General features: G+C 37.5%; 2 protein-coding genes across 3 annotated transcripts; both read right to left on the bottom strand.

The window, feature by feature from the left end:
* Positions 1 to 7,720: 7,720 nt before the first annotated feature.
* LOC119075156 (trypsin-4-like) lies at positions 7,721 to 8,735 on the bottom strand. The gene is made up of 3 exons (XM_037181552.1): positions 8,649 to 8,735; positions 8,302 to 8,581; positions 7,721 to 8,176 (listed from the first exon to the last, which is right to left on the bottom strand). Exons 1-3 carry the CDS (start codon positions 8,713 to 8,715, stop codon positions 7,768 to 7,770), a joined length of 756 nt encoding a protein of 251 aa, XP_037037447.1. The 5' UTR covers positions 8,716 to 8,735; the 3' UTR covers positions 7,721 to 7,767.
* A 5,404-nt stretch (positions 8,736 to 14,139) lies between these two features.
* LOC119075154 (trypsin alpha-3-like) lies at positions 14,140 to 15,273 on the bottom strand. 2 transcript variants are annotated; one of them, XM_037181548.1, is made up of 3 exons: positions 15,200 to 15,273; positions 14,852 to 15,143; positions 14,140 to 14,607 (listed from the first exon to the last, which is right to left on the bottom strand). In XM_037181548.1, the coding sequence occupies exons 1-3, from the start codon at positions 15,267 to 15,269 to the stop codon at positions 14,193 to 14,195; spliced, it is 777 nt and encodes a 258-aa protein (XP_037037443.1). In that variant the 5' UTR covers positions 15,270 to 15,273; the 3' UTR covers positions 14,140 to 14,192. The 2 variants fall into 2 exon arrangements, with proteins under 2 accessions (XP_037037443.1, XP_037037444.1); XM_037181549.1 differs by having other exon boundaries at positions 14,852 to 15,134; positions 15,200 to 15,268.
* Between the last annotated feature and the right edge of the window lie 1,911 nt (positions 15,274 to 17,184).

Genomic DNA, 17,184 nt, shown 5'->3' with positions numbered 1-17,184 from the left:
GTCTTCAACAAATTCTCAGAGTTTTATAACTAGAAAACAGAGGTAAATATGAAAATTGTCGGGTAGATGGAATTTAATGTTTCAAATTTGGATTTGGTATTTTCTTTTGTGCTACGGGACATATAACATTGCTTTCTTCGTCTCTACCAAAAAAAAAAAACTTTTGTTACAACTGGTGCTTTAACCCTAAAACTTACAGAAAACTGATATCAGTAAAAAAAACCTTAAAGGATAAATGTGACGCAAGTTCTTCATTGTACTTACAAAATAACTGATATCGCTGAGGGTGGCGCATTCTGCGCATGTACGCAAAATATCATCAACACAAAATGAACTCAAAAAAATTTAGAAAGAAAATTTCACAAAAAAAAAATCGCCACAAGTGGCAGATGCTGAGGAAACTGCAGTTAGGAAACGGGTTAAAACATGGAAAAATACGCCCGGAAAGATGAAATTTAAACGAAAGAAAGTCAAATCATCTGCCACTATGTGGCGCAATTTTTTCTATAAAATTTTCTTTCTAAAAGTGTTGATGAAACTTTTGCGTACAGGAGCAGAATGCGTCACCCTCAGCAATATCAGTTATTTTGTAAGTAAGATAAAGGACTTGCGTTACATTTACCCTTTAAGAGTTTTTTTGACTGATTATATACTTCGTCTGAGGTTTGGAAAAACTCAATTTGGTGTATTCAGTATGCAAAGTGACCAATTTCAAAACGATGTATCTCCGGTAATTATGATCCAATTTAAAAAAATTCTTTGTTATTTTTGGGGGGTTAGACTGCGTCAAATCCTCCGCTATCGCTCCGGACGTGATGCCTGGAACACCCCACACACAAAACCAATTACTTCTCTTAACAGAAATTATCTATGTTTCCCAAGATGTATCTACTAAAATCCAATATGGCCGCAGGCAGCTATTTTGTTAGGAGACCAGAAATAGTACAGCCGCTTTACATTCGTTAAAACCTCTCGAACATAAAAAATTCATGAAGTTCGGTCAAAATTTGCTCGAGGTATTGGCAAAAAACACCACCTTCACTGTACGGCCGAGTAGCCGGATATGAGCTCACTTCTAGGGACCTAGTTCACGCTCCGGTGAACCAAATTAACAAATGAACCAAATACGGCCAATACCTATTTACCATTGTTAAAACTTTCCTATGTGCAGAATAAGCACCAGCTGAATATCACCAGCTGGTCTACAAACAAAAACACTTTGTATTGTAAACAATTCAAAGACAACCTACACACAGTGCATTTCTACGTTAACGCCATCTATGTGCGCACTAACACGTATGATTGAAGTAAACCAATTGTTCAGAATGTGTTTTGATTGTTTATCATACAGTAGGTGTGTGTTAGTGGTGATATTCAGCTGGTGTTTATTCTTCTTCTTCTTCTTCTTTTTCAGCCTGTTTCTATCCACTGCTGGATGTAGGCCTCTCCAACTTCTTTCCATTTCGTACGATCCATTGCCATTTGCTGCCAGTTTGTACCTGCAATATTCTTAATTCCGTTTGTCCATCTCTCTGGTGGTCTACCTATAGCTCGTCTTTTATATGGTCGCCAGTTCATGATCTTTTTGGTCCAACGTTCGTCTGTCCTTCTTGCAATATGTCCCGCCCAGCTCCATTTCAGAGATGCTATTCTTTCCATGACATCAACGACCCTGGTTTGTTGTCGAATCCATTGATTCGTCATTCTGTCTCTGAGTGTTATTCCAAGCATACTCCGTTCCATGGCTCTTTGTGTCACTCTCAATTTTTCTTCGGATGCTTTCGTTAAAGTTAACGTTTCCGCTCCATAAGTGAGCACTGGAAGGACACAAGTGTCGAAAACTTTGCGTTTCAGACTATTATTCATTTTGCTTTTGAAAATTAGTCTGAGTTTTCCGAACGCTGCCCATGCAAGACCAATCCTACGTCTTATTTCTGCAGTTTGGTTGTCCAGACCTAACTTCAGCTTATGTCCTAGATATACGTAGCTGTCGACTCGTTCAATGACAGTGTCACCAATTTTGATTTCTCTATCGTCCCCGATGTTGGTCATGACTTTTGTTTTCGATAAGTTCATCTTGAGGCCAACTTTGTTTGCCTCTTCACTTAACTGTTGTAGCATAAGCTGAGCCTGACCTAGATTCGCTGCTATCGGTACAATGTCATCAGCGAAGCGGAGATTGCTCAGGTACTCTCCATTTATCTTTATTCACTTCCCTGCTGTAAAGCTATGTGCCATTTAATATCCTTTATTATTCTTAAAGCGCGTCCCCCATTACTCAGTCCAGCACAGCATGTACATATTCATTGCAAACTCGATAACATATGTCCTGGATTTCGTCAAATTTTGATTTTTGTCAAATTTTGGATTTTCGTGAAATTTTTCGATTTTCGTCAAATTTTCGAATTTCGTCAAATTTTTTAATAAGAACTGTTCTAAAAAGCAGTGTTGATTACACTTCTAAAACGACTGATATCCCAACAAAAATCTCTTCGAGAAAAGTGTGACGCAGTCTTTGAGGTACAATTTCTAAAATTAATGAAATCGCTAGAGTTGACGCTTCGTTACGCAAGAATTAAATTTTACACCCAATTTTAGTTCAAACAAGCTGGCTTAGTTTTTCTCATCATCTGCCAAATAATTTTTACCAAAAAAAAAAATTGACTGGAAACAACTAAAATTTTACCAAAACGATCCGTCAGAACAGTCGGAGCGTTCGCTGCGACTGAGCCCCGTACGAACCCGTACATCTATTGCGTACGCGACCCTAGTTCGTCGGTCGCCCTACTCTTACCCTAAACCTACTAACCTAAAATTCTTATGAAATGTGTACGTCTTAAAAATTACGCATAGCGCAATTACGAAGCCCCGTACGACGTTCCTTTCAACTGTAACCCAAACTTAAAAATTTTTGCAACAATTTATATTAACCTATATTAACCTATAAATAAACAATTTTACTAATAAATATGCTAGTATATAGCTCAAAAGAACTATCTACACCGTTATATAGCTCAATATAGCTGTATATATTTATAAATAGATATCCATATTTGGGATGCTTGAAACACCCCACACACATAACCAATCACTTCCCACTGATCAGTAGCTTTGTTAGTATCATTTTCACCGATTTCTATTGTTTTTACAAAAATCCAAAATGGCGGCCGACGGCCATTTTGTAAGGAGGTAGAAAGTAGTACGGTTGCTTTACATTCGATAATACCTTTCAAACAAAAAAAAATTCATGAAATTCGGTCAAAGTTTACTCGAGATATTAACAAAAAACACCACCTTCACTGTACGGCCGAGTAGCCACATATAAGCTCACTCCAAGAGACCTAGCTCACGCTCCGGTAAACCGAATTTCAATAACTTTTTTTTCCCTGATTGATACGGTCAATACCAATCTAGTAAAGCAAAATCCATCTAAATCCGTTCAAATTTGGCCAACCTACAAGCAAAAACGGCTTGCCGCCCTGTATCTAGTTCACACCAAGCGGTCTAACTAACGAGTCGATCATCTGATTTCCATAAACTTTTTTTTTGTCGATCGGTATTGTAAATACCTTTTATTTGACGTATCACTTACATGTGTAGCCTTTGAATGGCCGCAGATATCTTCGGAAAACGTTAAATCACTTATTGGGCCCCAGCTCCGGAAGGGTCGACCCAAAATCGCCCATCTTCGAACTTAGCCTCACTATTTTGACTATCTTTCAGGGAAAAAAAAAATTTTTGAAATCGGATTTGATTTACTCAAGATATCGACGTGACAGACGGACGGACGGACGGACGGACAAAATTTTTATTGCGGATTCGTTATCTATGAACATAGGCAAACACTTTGCCCTTACCGTCTGCTTCGAATTCCATCAATTACACACGGCATCGTAATCCTATAAGCCCCTTCGTACTTCGTACGGGGCTAAAAATCTGCGTCACATGTGGCAGATAAATTTTCTTGCTGGTCTGTTGCCACTTTGCGACGCAGATTTTTTTTGGTAAAATAATGAGAAAAACTAAGCCACCTTGTTTGAACTTATTGGGTGTAAAATTTAATTCTTGCGTAACGAAGCTGAAAGCGTCAACTCTAGCGATATCATTCATTTTAGAAATTGTACTTTAAAGACTGCGTCACACTTTTCTCGAAGAGATTATTTGTTGGGATTTTTCATAGTGGACGGAGAAAAAATGCGACGAAGTCGCACTTTTCGGGTCCTAGGTATGAAAAATGTATTATTTCTCTTTTATAAGAAAGTGATTTCGATTTTTTGATTTGATTTTTCTTTATTATAACATACTTGGTTACATTTGTTGCAACTTAAAATCTAGTATAAGTGGTCAGCTACTAATTTTTGTGCTGTTTACGTTGTTTTATTTGATAAGCGATACGGATCAGGCCGAAGAAAATTTTCAAAAAACTACGAATAAGATTTTAATTTTGGTTTATCACAGTCGGAGGATGTTCATTCATAGATTATTTATGAGTGGATTTTCAGATCTAGCGATCTCAGCTCTGAAATTGAGATTTATTTTAGCAATTTGCTGAGAAAGTTTGGGAATGTTTGCACGATGGTGCAAATCATATGTACTACGGTATCTGGGGAGGTTTAAAATTATTTTTAGGCATTTGTTCTGGATGATTTGAAGCTTTTCTATATGTGATACGCACAGTTACCTCATACTGGGCATGCGTCCAAAAGTATACTTTGTATTATAGCTCTAAATATCTGTAGTTTGTTGGATGAGCTTAATTTGGATTTCCTATTTAGTATAGGGTATAGCATTCCAAGATACTTGTGGGCTTTATCGGAAATGAGGTCAGTTTTAGTTTTGAGTGTCTTGTCTTTTCTAGCGTGACTCCCAGATACTTAATAATTACTCCAAACGCGTTACTCGTTGATGTACGATTTATACTTCCCCCAATCTGCCTTGGCATAGCTTTTGCTCGTGAGAGCATTAGCTCTAATTGGGTTCCACTTTCAACAACCACCGATACAGGAAGATGGTCAGAGGATAATTCGTTTACAGTTTTAATTTCCTTAATGTCAAGGAAACCGTTACTTAAGAAAAAGTCAATTGACGCCGTAAGTGCGGTCGAAATTTAAAATGGAAAGTGCGGAGGTCTTTCTAACGTAGCGTTATTTTCATACATTTTTAGCCCCGTACGAAGTACTGGGGGCTTATAAGATTAATATGCCGTTTGTAACATGTTGAATTGGAAGCAGACGGTAAGGGCAAAGCAGTTGTCTATGTTCATAGATGACGAATCTGCAATAAAAAAGATGTCCGTCTGTCCGTCTGTCCGTGACCCCTCTAGCTTGAGTAAATCACAACCTTTTTCCAAAATTCTTTTTTTCCCCGATTGGTATCGACAAAAGTAAGGTCAAGTTCGAAAATGGGCATGGTAGGGTCGGCTCTTCCAGAGCTAGGGCCCTATAAGTGTTTTTCAGTCTTTCGAAGATATCTACCGAAATTCGCACGCAATAGCTTCTTGTGATATATCAAATGAAAGGTATTGACGAGTAGAACAAAGTTGCTGAACTTCGTTTTTAGGTAAGATGCAACGCAGGCTTGTTGGGAGGGCTCAAAGGTCGTTACTCGGCTCTAAGTGTTTTTTGCACATAAATCGAGTAAATCTCATCCGATTTTGCTAGTTTTTGTTTCATTTGAGAGATAATTGAATGTCGAACAGAATGATGGCAAAAAAAAGTTTCAAATTTGGGTCCTTGGACTAAGGCCGCTACTCGGCCTCAAGTGCTTTTTGCACGTAAATCGAGTAAATATCATCCGATTTTGCTAATTTTTGTTTTATTTGAGAGGTAATTGAATACCCAATGGAAAGTTGGCAAAAAATTTTGGGTTTCTAAAATAATGTCGTAAATTGTTGGTTTTATTTGAGAGGTACTTCGTACGGGCTTTCGTAATTGCGCTATGCGCAATTTTAAAAATGAACACTTTCAGTAAATTTGGCCATGCCCAACTTGACTTGCATTTTGGTAACAGACGCATTAGAGGGTTGTAGACGTATTAGGGTTCCGGGCGAATTACGGCTACGGACGTATTATGGTTACGGACGAAATAGGATTACGGTTCGTACGGGGCTAAGTCGCAGCAAACGCTCCGACTGTTCTGATGCCTTGTTTCTCATTGTCATTAAGCCAAACAAACAATGTGTACGTCTATCAAGATAACGACAAGCAGAAGACAAGAAAAATAGACCGAGAGCATGTGTGCATATCATTCCCTCCATAAAAACGTATGCCATATTAATAGATTACAAAAACATTTGTTTTACGACTTTAGTTTTTAAGCATGAATGAGGGTGTATCTACTCCCACAATGTACAGATTGTACATCTCAGCGTAGGTGCATTTGACGAAATTTACGAAAACAAAAAAATAAAGCGTTGAACGCAATTCCACAGCCTGTGTTTCGAATTCAGGTCGCCTTTGAACCAGGAAAATAGACAGCGTAGATTTGGATACCACAAACTTCAATGAAAATTGATTCAATAATTTCAAGTGACAGACCTGGCAACTGTTTATGGGGAATGTCTTTCCTAATAGCTACCACCACTGTTACACTTACTATTTTCTGTTTGACGATCTTTTCTGTTCATCTTGATGAACTTATCGAAAACAAAAGTCATGACCAACATCATCGGGGACGATAGAGAAATCAAAATTGGTGACACTGTCATTGAACGAGTCGATATCTAGGACATAACCTGAAGTTAGGTCTGGACAACCAGACTGCAGAAATAAGACGTAGGATTGGTCTTGCATGGGCAGCGTTCGGAAAACTCAGACTAATTTTCAAAAGCAAAATGAATAATAGTCTGAAACGCAAAGTTTTCGACACTTGTGTCCTTCCAGTGCTCACTTATGGAGCGGAAACGTTAACTTTAACAAAAGCATCCGAAGATAAATTGAGAGTGACACAAAGAGCCATGGAACGGAGTATGCTTGGAATAACACTCAGAGACAGAATGACGAATCAATGGATTCGACAACAAACCAGGGTCGTTGATGTCATGGAAAGAATGTCATCTCTGAAATGGAGCTGGGCGGGACATATTGCAAGAAGGACAGACGAACGTTGGACCAAAAGGATCATGAACTGGCTATACATATAAAAGACGAGCTATAGGTAGACCACCAGAGAGATGGACAAACGCAATTAAGAATATTGCAGGTACAAACTGGCGGCAAATGGCAATGGATCGCACGAAATGGAAAGAAGTTGGAGAGGCCTACATCCAGCTGTGGATAGAAACAGACTGAAAAAGAAGAAGGTCTTTTCTGTACACGTTGTAATTCTGTAGTGAACGCAATCGACTTTCAACCAGGTTTCTGAAATCAAACAAATAAAATGGCAACATTATAAGTTAACAAAAAATTAACAAATTCAATAATTTTGGGAAGAATACTCTGCGCATTCCGTGAAACGACTTTTATTATGGAATTATGGCGCGACATTATAGATGTACTTGGTCTTGGTGACCAATTCGAACATCAGGATCAGTTGTTGTTCCTTATTTTGGCATCTGTTAAGGCCGGTTAAGATTTTGGACATAATGGGGCCGATTTCATTTAATTGGAACTTATTGGTTGTCGTGGGTTTAGCTGAAGAGTTGGAGTTAAACAGTGACTTAAATGTCACTTAAATTGGCACATGAAAGGTGCTTTGAACGAACGCAATCAACATTGTACACTCCAGTTCCAAAATATTTTATTTCACACTTAAATTTTGATTTATAATTCAAAGATAGCTGTTAATCCATAAACGATGTGGTAAAAGTAGTTCAAATACATTCGGAACATCAGTCGAACATACTGAATGCCATGATGCAATGCCAATTAGTTCGTCGAGATAGAATAGACCACCTCCTTCATCTCCATAACAGATTCCCCTGCCTCCGGCTACGAATGTGCAGATCTTCGTTTCCATCACATCATAGCTTCCCGCGGTTCTTGTACGACAATCTCTGTTTGTAATAGTTCTGGTGCTGATACGTTGCAACGATTCGGAATCTACACCATCCTTGGAAACCATGCCCCATCCATTGATTTGCACCACTAAACCATCGCGATATACAAATGGACTGAGAATGGCCGGATGAATATTGTTGTTGAGTGGAATTGCAACAGTTGTATTGATCATTGATATGCTGGCAATCAATAGAAATGAAAAATTTAAAACTATACTCTTGAAATTATCTGTAAATTCCTGTTGAAGTTCAAATGTTTCTTCAAAACGTCGGTTTTATAATGACATTTACATAACGCTTCTTACTCATTCGTTAAAGTTATCGGATCGAATCCTGGATGTTGTAATATGACGCTTCCAATATGTCTGGTGCCGGGATTATTGTGTGCAACAATATTAATTGTTGAAGCTGTACGCCCACGTGTACATTGTGCTGCCGTTACGACCCAACGATTCGAAAGAATGGTACCACCGCAAAAATGTACGCGAGTTAATGACTGCAAAGAAACCATACTAGGAGCCATACCAATTGGAACTTCATCGCCGCCAATAACTCTTGTTTTCGCTGCAGTATCATCCGTAGTTACTGTAACACGTGTTCAAAAATTCAATCATTAAACCAAATATTTGCCTAAATGACATTTAATTTTTACAGGCGCCTGTGACTCCTGCAGCTAATGCCACCGATAACAAACCAATAATGGTACGAATTCGTGTCATTATTCAGTTTCAGGTTGACAGTGAAAGTCAATACGATACCTTCAATATCATTCGCTTTTATGCTAAAATTTTATCAACAGAAAATCAATCTTTGCATGTAACAAGGAAATTGATTTTCATCGTAACTAGTTAATTATTCAATACGTGTACGTGCTTGTCACAAATTTATACATTTTTTGCAATTATTCCCTTGACTGTAAGTCAGGGTCTTATGCCGGAAAATACCCTAAAATGTTTGTATGAAAGGTTGTATGATGTGTTATGAAAAACGGAATTGTTTGTCCCAATATTTTGCTTGTAAACACGATAACTTGAGTAATTATCAAACAATTCCTTTTTTTTTTAATCGAAGCAGAATTGAATTCCTGAGGTTAAGTTCGAAGACGGGCTATGTGTCAATCGAAAAAGATTACTTTGATGGAATTTGATTCTGTCGGTTAGTATCCAGCTATCATATCACGGATGATAGTTGGCTCTCACATTGATAGTCAGCTCTAACGGTGATAGTCAAGGTGATAATCAGCTATCACGGGCGAAGGTTACAGATTTCACGCCATGGCATAAAAAATGTATAAAATTTTATGAAAAACCAATTTTTGAATCATTATTCAAATGTATGGAACGACATCGAAAAACAGAAAACTTTAAAACTTTTTACGAGTGTGAAATTTGCGGCCAGAGCGAGGCCGTAATTCGCACAAGTCGTTATATCTTATTCAAGATCGTTGTGATGACCCAGTCCCGGCTAGAGGATGGTCTGGGCCACACTTGTATTACTACTATAAATCTCAATAAAACAAGACCTCGGTTTGGGTCCAACTATAATTTTATTTATCTAATGTGAATTTATATTTTTACATCACAATTCTGACAAGGGATGGGAGACGTTAAATATTATCGATAATATCAATCGAAAGAAATTATCGATATTCGATTAATCATATCGTTATCGATAATTATCAAAATATCGTTATTTTGATATTTATCTGAAAATTCATGACAATATACCGATATATCGGAATATATCGATAAATATCGGAGTTTCGGACCGAAATATGGATATATCGAATTATCGATATCTTGATAATTAACAATAATTATCGATTATCGATATTTTTTTGATAAATTTCGATAAAAATAGTCGCCCATGCCTAATTCTGACACATTTAATATGTGATTTAGCCAACATCTATCTGAATTATTATTATTTGACTCAACACCGATCAAACGTATTTGGAACTGTTCGACCGATCTCCCGAAAATAAAACTGTATTGAGAACGATTCAACTGTTCTCTTCAAAAACCGACAACTGACAGAATTCAAAATTATATTATTGTGACCATCCAACCTCGGATCATGGATCTGTCTCGCTATCAAACCACACCCTTCAAAGGAATAAATGGTTCATTCATTTCATAGAAAGTAGTCACACGAATAATGAAATCAACAGATGTTTCCACTTTAATAGTGTCTAGACAGCATTTCCTTTCATGCACTCGACTTATCTCATGGGTCAAAGTGTTAATGTGTCTGATCTGTATTTTCATATATCCACTCGACTTATCTCGTGTGAACAAAATCATAAATGAATTCTCATGAATATGAATCTCACACAAACGTCCGAGTAACGAGTCCGTTATATATATGATCCTATGAATACCCAACCTCAATATGATTTCGTGGATTTCATTATTCTAAAATCAATATATTCCAATTCGGAATACGGGATACCACATCGTTATACATTCGCATCACTTAATTCTGATTAACGTTAACAATAAGATTATGAAACAGAATGATAGACAACTCATACGAGTGGAAACTTCAATTCACACGAGTCCTTGTATTTAATTTATGATGTTGGATTAAAAATCTTGCCGCAAATTTTACAAGAAAATTGAGAACACAAAAAATACTTTTCCAAAAAATTTGAACTCAAGCGAAGGTTTTCATATCAGCTATTTGTGATGTTTTGGAAGTTTAACAACGGAAAACAAAATGAATTTGATTAAAAATAATAATAAGAATAAAATTGTCAGTCAATGGACCTGACCCGCCCAAAAGGTGGGGCCTAGTTGTAGTGAGTTAATTAAAATGTTGTACAATAAGTTCAACTGCGCTATTTCGTTTGATCTTGTCCAACCCTCGAGTTTTTCCTAATCAAATACACACAAATAGGATATTCGATATTTTTAACGTTGCGAATTGGCAACGGACTATTAGAATATCTACGAGTAAGTGTTACAAACCTAATGAGTCATAATTTCTCTAGGTAGTCTACCTCTATGAGTTTTTCACCTTAAAATTTAAAAGTGTCGTACACTGGCCGATATTTTTAGCCCCGTACGAAGTACGAAGGGGCTTATAGGATTACGATGCCGTGTGTAATTGATGGAATTCGAAGCAGACGGTAAGGGCAAAGTGTTTGCTTATGTTCACAGATGACGAAGCCGCAATAAAAATTTTGTCCGTCCGTCCGTCCGTCCGTCCGTCACGTCGATATCTTGAGTAAATCAAATCCGATTTCAATTTTTTTTTTCCCTGAAAGATAGTCAAAATAGTGAGGCTAAGTTCGAAGATGGGCGATTTTGGATCGACCCTTCCGGAGCTGGGGCCCAATAAGTGCCTAACTGTTTTTCGACGATATCTCCAGACATTTAAGCATTACACTTGTAAGTGATACGTCAAATGAAAGGTATTTACAATACCGATCGACAAAAAAAAAAGTTTATGAAAATTGGATGACCGACTCGTGAGTTAGACCCCTTGGTGTGAACTAGGTACAGGGCGGCAAGCCGTTTTTGCTTGTAGGTTGGCCAAATTTGAACGTATTTAGATGGATTTTGCTTTATTAGATAGGTATTGACCGTACCAATCAGGAAAAAAAAGTTTATGAAATTCGATTCACCGGAGCGTGAGCTAGGTCTCTTGGAGTGAGCGTGGCTACTCGGCCGTACAGTGAAGGTGGTGTTTTTTGTTAATATCTCGAGTAAACTTTGACCGAATTAAAAAATTTTTTTTGTTTGAAAGGTACTAACGAATGTAAAGCAGCCGTACTTCTTTCCACCTCCTAACAAAATGGCCGTCGGCCGCCATTTTGGATTTTTGTAAAATCAATATAAATCGGTGAAAATGATACTTACTTAATTTTAGGTCAATTCGAAATTTGTGTTACATTTGAAAGGAACGTCGTACGGGGCTTCGTAATTGCGCTATGCGCAATTTTTAAGACGTGCACATTTCATAAGAATTTTACTTTACCGACGTTTACGGGCGCAGTAGGCTTACGGTAAGAGTAGGGCGACGGACGAACTAGGGTCACGTACGCAATAGATGTACGGGTTTGTACGGGGCTCAGTCGCAGCAAACGCTCCGACTGTTCTGACGGCTCGTTTATTTTGATTAAATACAAAAGTTGAAAAGTAGAGGTTACGTGTTGATTTCGTTGATCCAAGGCGAAGTCGAGGTCTGCAGACTTGTCAACGAGACCTTTCATTTTTATCCCGAGTTGGAGAATGGATTTTTCATTCAGCCGGACCATTCTTTCACCAGATATAGATCCAAAACCGCAACTTTTTCTTGTACTTTTCGTTCTCAATGACGTCACTTTTCCTTCCCAGTTGTGTCAATTTTATAATTTTGCGTATTGATAAGATTTCATGCAATTGTTATGAAAAGAATAAAAGCTTTACAATAGGTAGATTGCTTTGATTGCTAACGTAAATATGAGAGAGTGATATATCGTAGGGTATACCCAATGAAAGTATAAACCAGGTATGGTCTGTTCATACAAACCGGAGGACTTCTGAAAGCAAAAGGCTATACATGTTTTGAGGAAGTGCATGCTCTGGACACTGAAGGTCAATCACGGTTCAGCGATATTGTGGCGTTCCACCCCAAACTGCCAAACGCATACATAATCGACCCAACAATACGGTATGAAACGAGTAACCCTCAACAGGATGACGAAGTACACAAGGAGAAAGAAGAAATATACAAAAAATGCATTCCATTCTGCGAAGAGAAATACGCCAACACATTTGGAATACGGGAGTGGTCAGTCCGAGGATTGTGGTTCGGCAGCCGGGGATCATTCGGAGCAAGTGTAATTAATTTGTTCGATGAGTTTAAGTTAGACAAGACGCGACTGAAAAGTTTATCGGAGGAAATTTTGATCAAAACTGTACACATAATAACGAATCATATTTATAATTGACGAGCTTAATATGTAAATAACGACGAAAAATTACCTCAACAAAATGTTAGAATTAAGATTGTCAACTGTGATAGATCGATATGCTGTGTTTTTAGCAACCTTCTGTAAGTAGGCAGCACAATTTATTTATTTTAATAAATTTATTCTTCTCTGTAGGACTTTCCGTCTGGGCTACTTTAGAGAGACAAACCAACAAACAGACAAACATTAAACTAAAGTAAATATATAAGTTTCTGATTTGGTGGACGATCTGTTATCTGAAAAATACCGACAGACTGATCCTCCTAAATCTGAAGCAGAAGAACTTTGGCGTGAAGAGTTTGGTGAATTGCCAGAAGAGGAATCAAAAACAAAATCGATTCCTTGAGCACATCTTTTGAGAAAACAGAAGACAAAGCAAGATTCTTGGCTAATTCTATAACAGAAACCGGCGCTTGGCTTCAAGTATTACCATCGCCACAATTGGGAACACATTTGTCTAATGACGAATTCAGAATCGCAATGTCTCTTCGTCTTGGTACGACCATTGTCCAACCTCATAAGTGCATCTGTGGAGAAAAAGTAACCGAATTCGGACGACATGGGCTATCTTGTCCAAAAGCCAAAGGTACAAAAGTCAGACATGCGATGGTGAACAATATCCTTCAACGATCGCTACGATCAGCTGAAGTACCTGCAATTTTGGAACCACCTGGTTGCTCTAGACCAGATGGAAAGAAGCCAGACGGATTAACTTTAATACCCTGGGCAAAGGGCAAATCATTGCTCTGGGATTATACGTGCAGAGACACCTTCGCTCCATCATATTTGAGCTCAACATCAAAACATGCAGGACATGCAGCCAAGAAAGCAGAAGTTGACAAAATCAATCACTATTCCGAACTATCAAATCAATTTGTTTTCGTACCGGTCGCCTCTGAAACTTATGGAATTTTCGGAAAACTTGCACTCAATTTGATAAAGAAAATAGGGAGAAAAATTGCCGATGTAACAAACGAAAAGCGCTCAACACCTTACTTAATTCAACGAATAAGTGTAGCTATACAAAAAGGAAATGTTGTTTCGATATTAGGTACAATACCTGAATCGAAAAACCTCGGCGAAATTTTCTATCTTTAAATTGTAAAATCTTTCATTTGAATATAAATATTGATTGAAGTGTTAAATATATTATAGATGGAGATATTGAAAAGAGAATTCCACTTTTTTTAAATAAATTTATTTTGTGTAGCTGTTGGGTGTATACGTATAATGTCAAATTTATAATACAATTCGACTAAGAATCCACAAGCGATGAGGAGCAATGCGTTCATATACGTCCGGAAGATTAGCGTCACAATGGGAATGCCAGGAAGCCAACCCAATTAATTGGTTTCCAGAAACTAATGCGCCACCTTCGTCCCCGTAACAAATTGCTGTGTTCGTGACGGCAGTGCAGATTTTGTTTTCCGTAATATGTTCGGCAAATTGAAAATCATACGATCGACACTTGCTATTAGAAATGGTATTGGTAGAAATGCGACTGATATAATTCGGATCGAATTCGGCTTCGGATACCATGCCCCAACCAAAAACGCTCACCGATATTTCTTCTTCATTTAAATATGTATTTAGGGCAGCAACTCGAATATTAGGTGTCATTACGATTACTGCTGTTGTTAGGATTAGAGAAATACTGTGAAGCAATACAATAAATAACATTACACTTGGCGATGATACCTCGACGGGAAGTTTAATTGTTAGAAAATTTTATTGAAATTGAATTAGCATTGAATGAAAGATGTTTTCCCCATTTCTATTTACTAACTTCAGCTAGCGGCACAAAAGAGGCGTAATTCAAAATTGGCAGGAGAACAAAAGAAAAATTTGAATTAGGTCGCTTTCCCGCCGCTAAAATTCGGTGAATATTTCATACTTACTCATTTGCCATTGTTGTAGGATTATAGCCAGGATGATCAATTTTGCTGGATCCTCGATAAGTAAGCCCACCAGAATTACGTAAATATGTTCCAACAAGGATATTTATCGCATTAGCAGCATGATTGCCTGTGCATGTCCTTGTCGTTAGTATATACCGATTTGACACAATCACACCGCCACAAAAATGAACATTCTGCAAAGATCTCAATGACGCCATATATGGAGCAAATCCAAGCGGCACCCGCTCACCCCTAATCGTTTGTTGTTCGACTGGAGGTCCGTCTGTATTGGCTAAACCACCAATATTTATCAGTTGAACAAATAATCGAAAAAGTAAAGCATATTACAGGTAGCTATTACTCCAACGAAGAGCGCAAATAATAAAAAATTGAATTCTGATATCATCGTTCCGCGCATCAACATGAACTAATAAACTAACATTAATTCAATGGCCCGTGGCTTTTATATAAAACATATTCCTATCGCACATTTATCATAGAACAGATGTTTTGTTTGCGTGTAAGGGTTATATCAGGAGCTGTAATCAAACAGTTATATCGTCAATTACAATATCGTCAATATCTTTAACAAACCACTAAGAACATTTTTTAATTGCGCTTCAGTAGGTTATCAAGAATCATGTTTCTATTAGATATGAAAGTTACCTATATTGAAATTGACTTCTACAATATGTGTCGTGATAAGAAGATAAGACACATTTTCTAATCAGCAGGGAAAAGGAGAAATAAGGAAGAATTTTAATTAGCGTGAAAACAATCGAAAATCACAAACCGATAAATCTTACAACCTGCAATTCTAATTTAGTTAATTTCTTGTTCATGAAGCTTATACTTGGAAATATATGCACAGATTGTATATCCATAGTATGGATTCCATAGTACAGTGCCCCGCACGTTTTTCATTTTTACTAAATGCCCGTAATAATCTTCAAACGTTTATGGATTTTATTAGGTTCTTTACAGGTCCTTTTAAAAAATCGCAGAGGCGAGGTTTGGAGGTTAGTGAAAAACAGCCTACCGAAATCGGACGCATTTTCTAGTGGACTTTGTTATATGTGCCTAGAAAGGTAGTCGACTAAAGAAGCCAAAACCACTCTCAAAAAAATTCTTCGAAGCTTGTGTGGCTAGTGTGAGGTAATCAAAAACAGAAAACTTGCACTTTTCTTACAAAAATTTCTCCAGTTACACGAGCCGTAAAGGGTTGTGTGGGGTGTCATTAGAAAGGTAATCACATGTACTATTGAGCCGAATAGTGACTTGTTGGGTTTAAAATTCATCCAAACTGAAATATGTGCAGTTGAAGTTTTCAACCGAAGACTTACACTGTTCTTACTGAAATTTCTCGAGGTACACAAGACGTACATGGTCGTGTGGGGTATCATTTGAAAGGTAATTTTATGTGTTTTTAGACCAAATACGGTCTCATGTGAGAAACTTCTGTCAGAACAGTGGAAGCCTTCGGTTTCTGCACATATTTCAGTGTAGATGAATTTTAAAGCCAATAAGACCCTATTCGGCTCAACAGTACATGTGATTACCTTTCTAATGACACCCCACACGACCCTGTACGGCTCGTCTAACTGGAGAAATTTTTGTAAAAAAAGTGCAATTTTTCGGGTTTTAATGACCTCTCGCTAGCCACTAGAAAATGCCGCCGATTTCGGTAGGCTGTTTTTCAAAAGAATCCCTCAGTAAGATTCATTCCATCTTCTTGATTGATTCTATGTACCAACCAAACAAGAACGCCCGGCTATCAAATAAATATCATTGAAAATCAACGCAGTATAGTAATAAGGTCGCTGACCATGATTTGCGGATTCGAAAACCTGATCATGATTTGCTTATGTAAATTCACGATTCTCTTGGACTTTGATTTGCGGTATAATTTGTATGACGCTTTAGATACCTCCAAATATCGGTCTCTATTGAATTTCATATGAAATACCACAAATCACGGACACCATAAAACAAATCTCGATCCAATTTAAATATTAAACTTAATTAAAGAAATTCTTTAAATATTGATTTATTCCGAAGCCAAATGTTCTATCTTCACAATAAAGTTAGCCATTACTCCTGGATGTCAAAGGATTTCAAGAAAATGACGTACAAATTTAAAAATTGTCACAATACCACATATCATGGTCAGCGACCTTAGTACGTTGTGTTACAAGTGTTACAAGAGGAACACTAACAAGTTCGACTTCTACCAACCTGTTGAACAAGCTGCTTTCAGATCTGGTTTCAGCACAAACGACCATTTGCAAGTGATGAGAACGCTTATTGAGAAGTGTCGTGAATACAACATCGAC

This window comes from Bradysia coprophila, unplaced genomic scaffold (genome assembly GCF_014529535.1).
Source record: "Bradysia coprophila strain Holo2 unplaced genomic scaffold, BU_Bcop_v1 contig_193, whole genome shotgun sequence".
NCBI lineage: Eukaryota > Metazoa > Arthropoda > Insecta > Diptera > Sciaridae > Bradysia > Bradysia coprophila.
The sequence above is the reverse complement of the archived record's forward strand: the minus strand, read 5'-3'. Positions and strand labels throughout refer to the sequence as shown.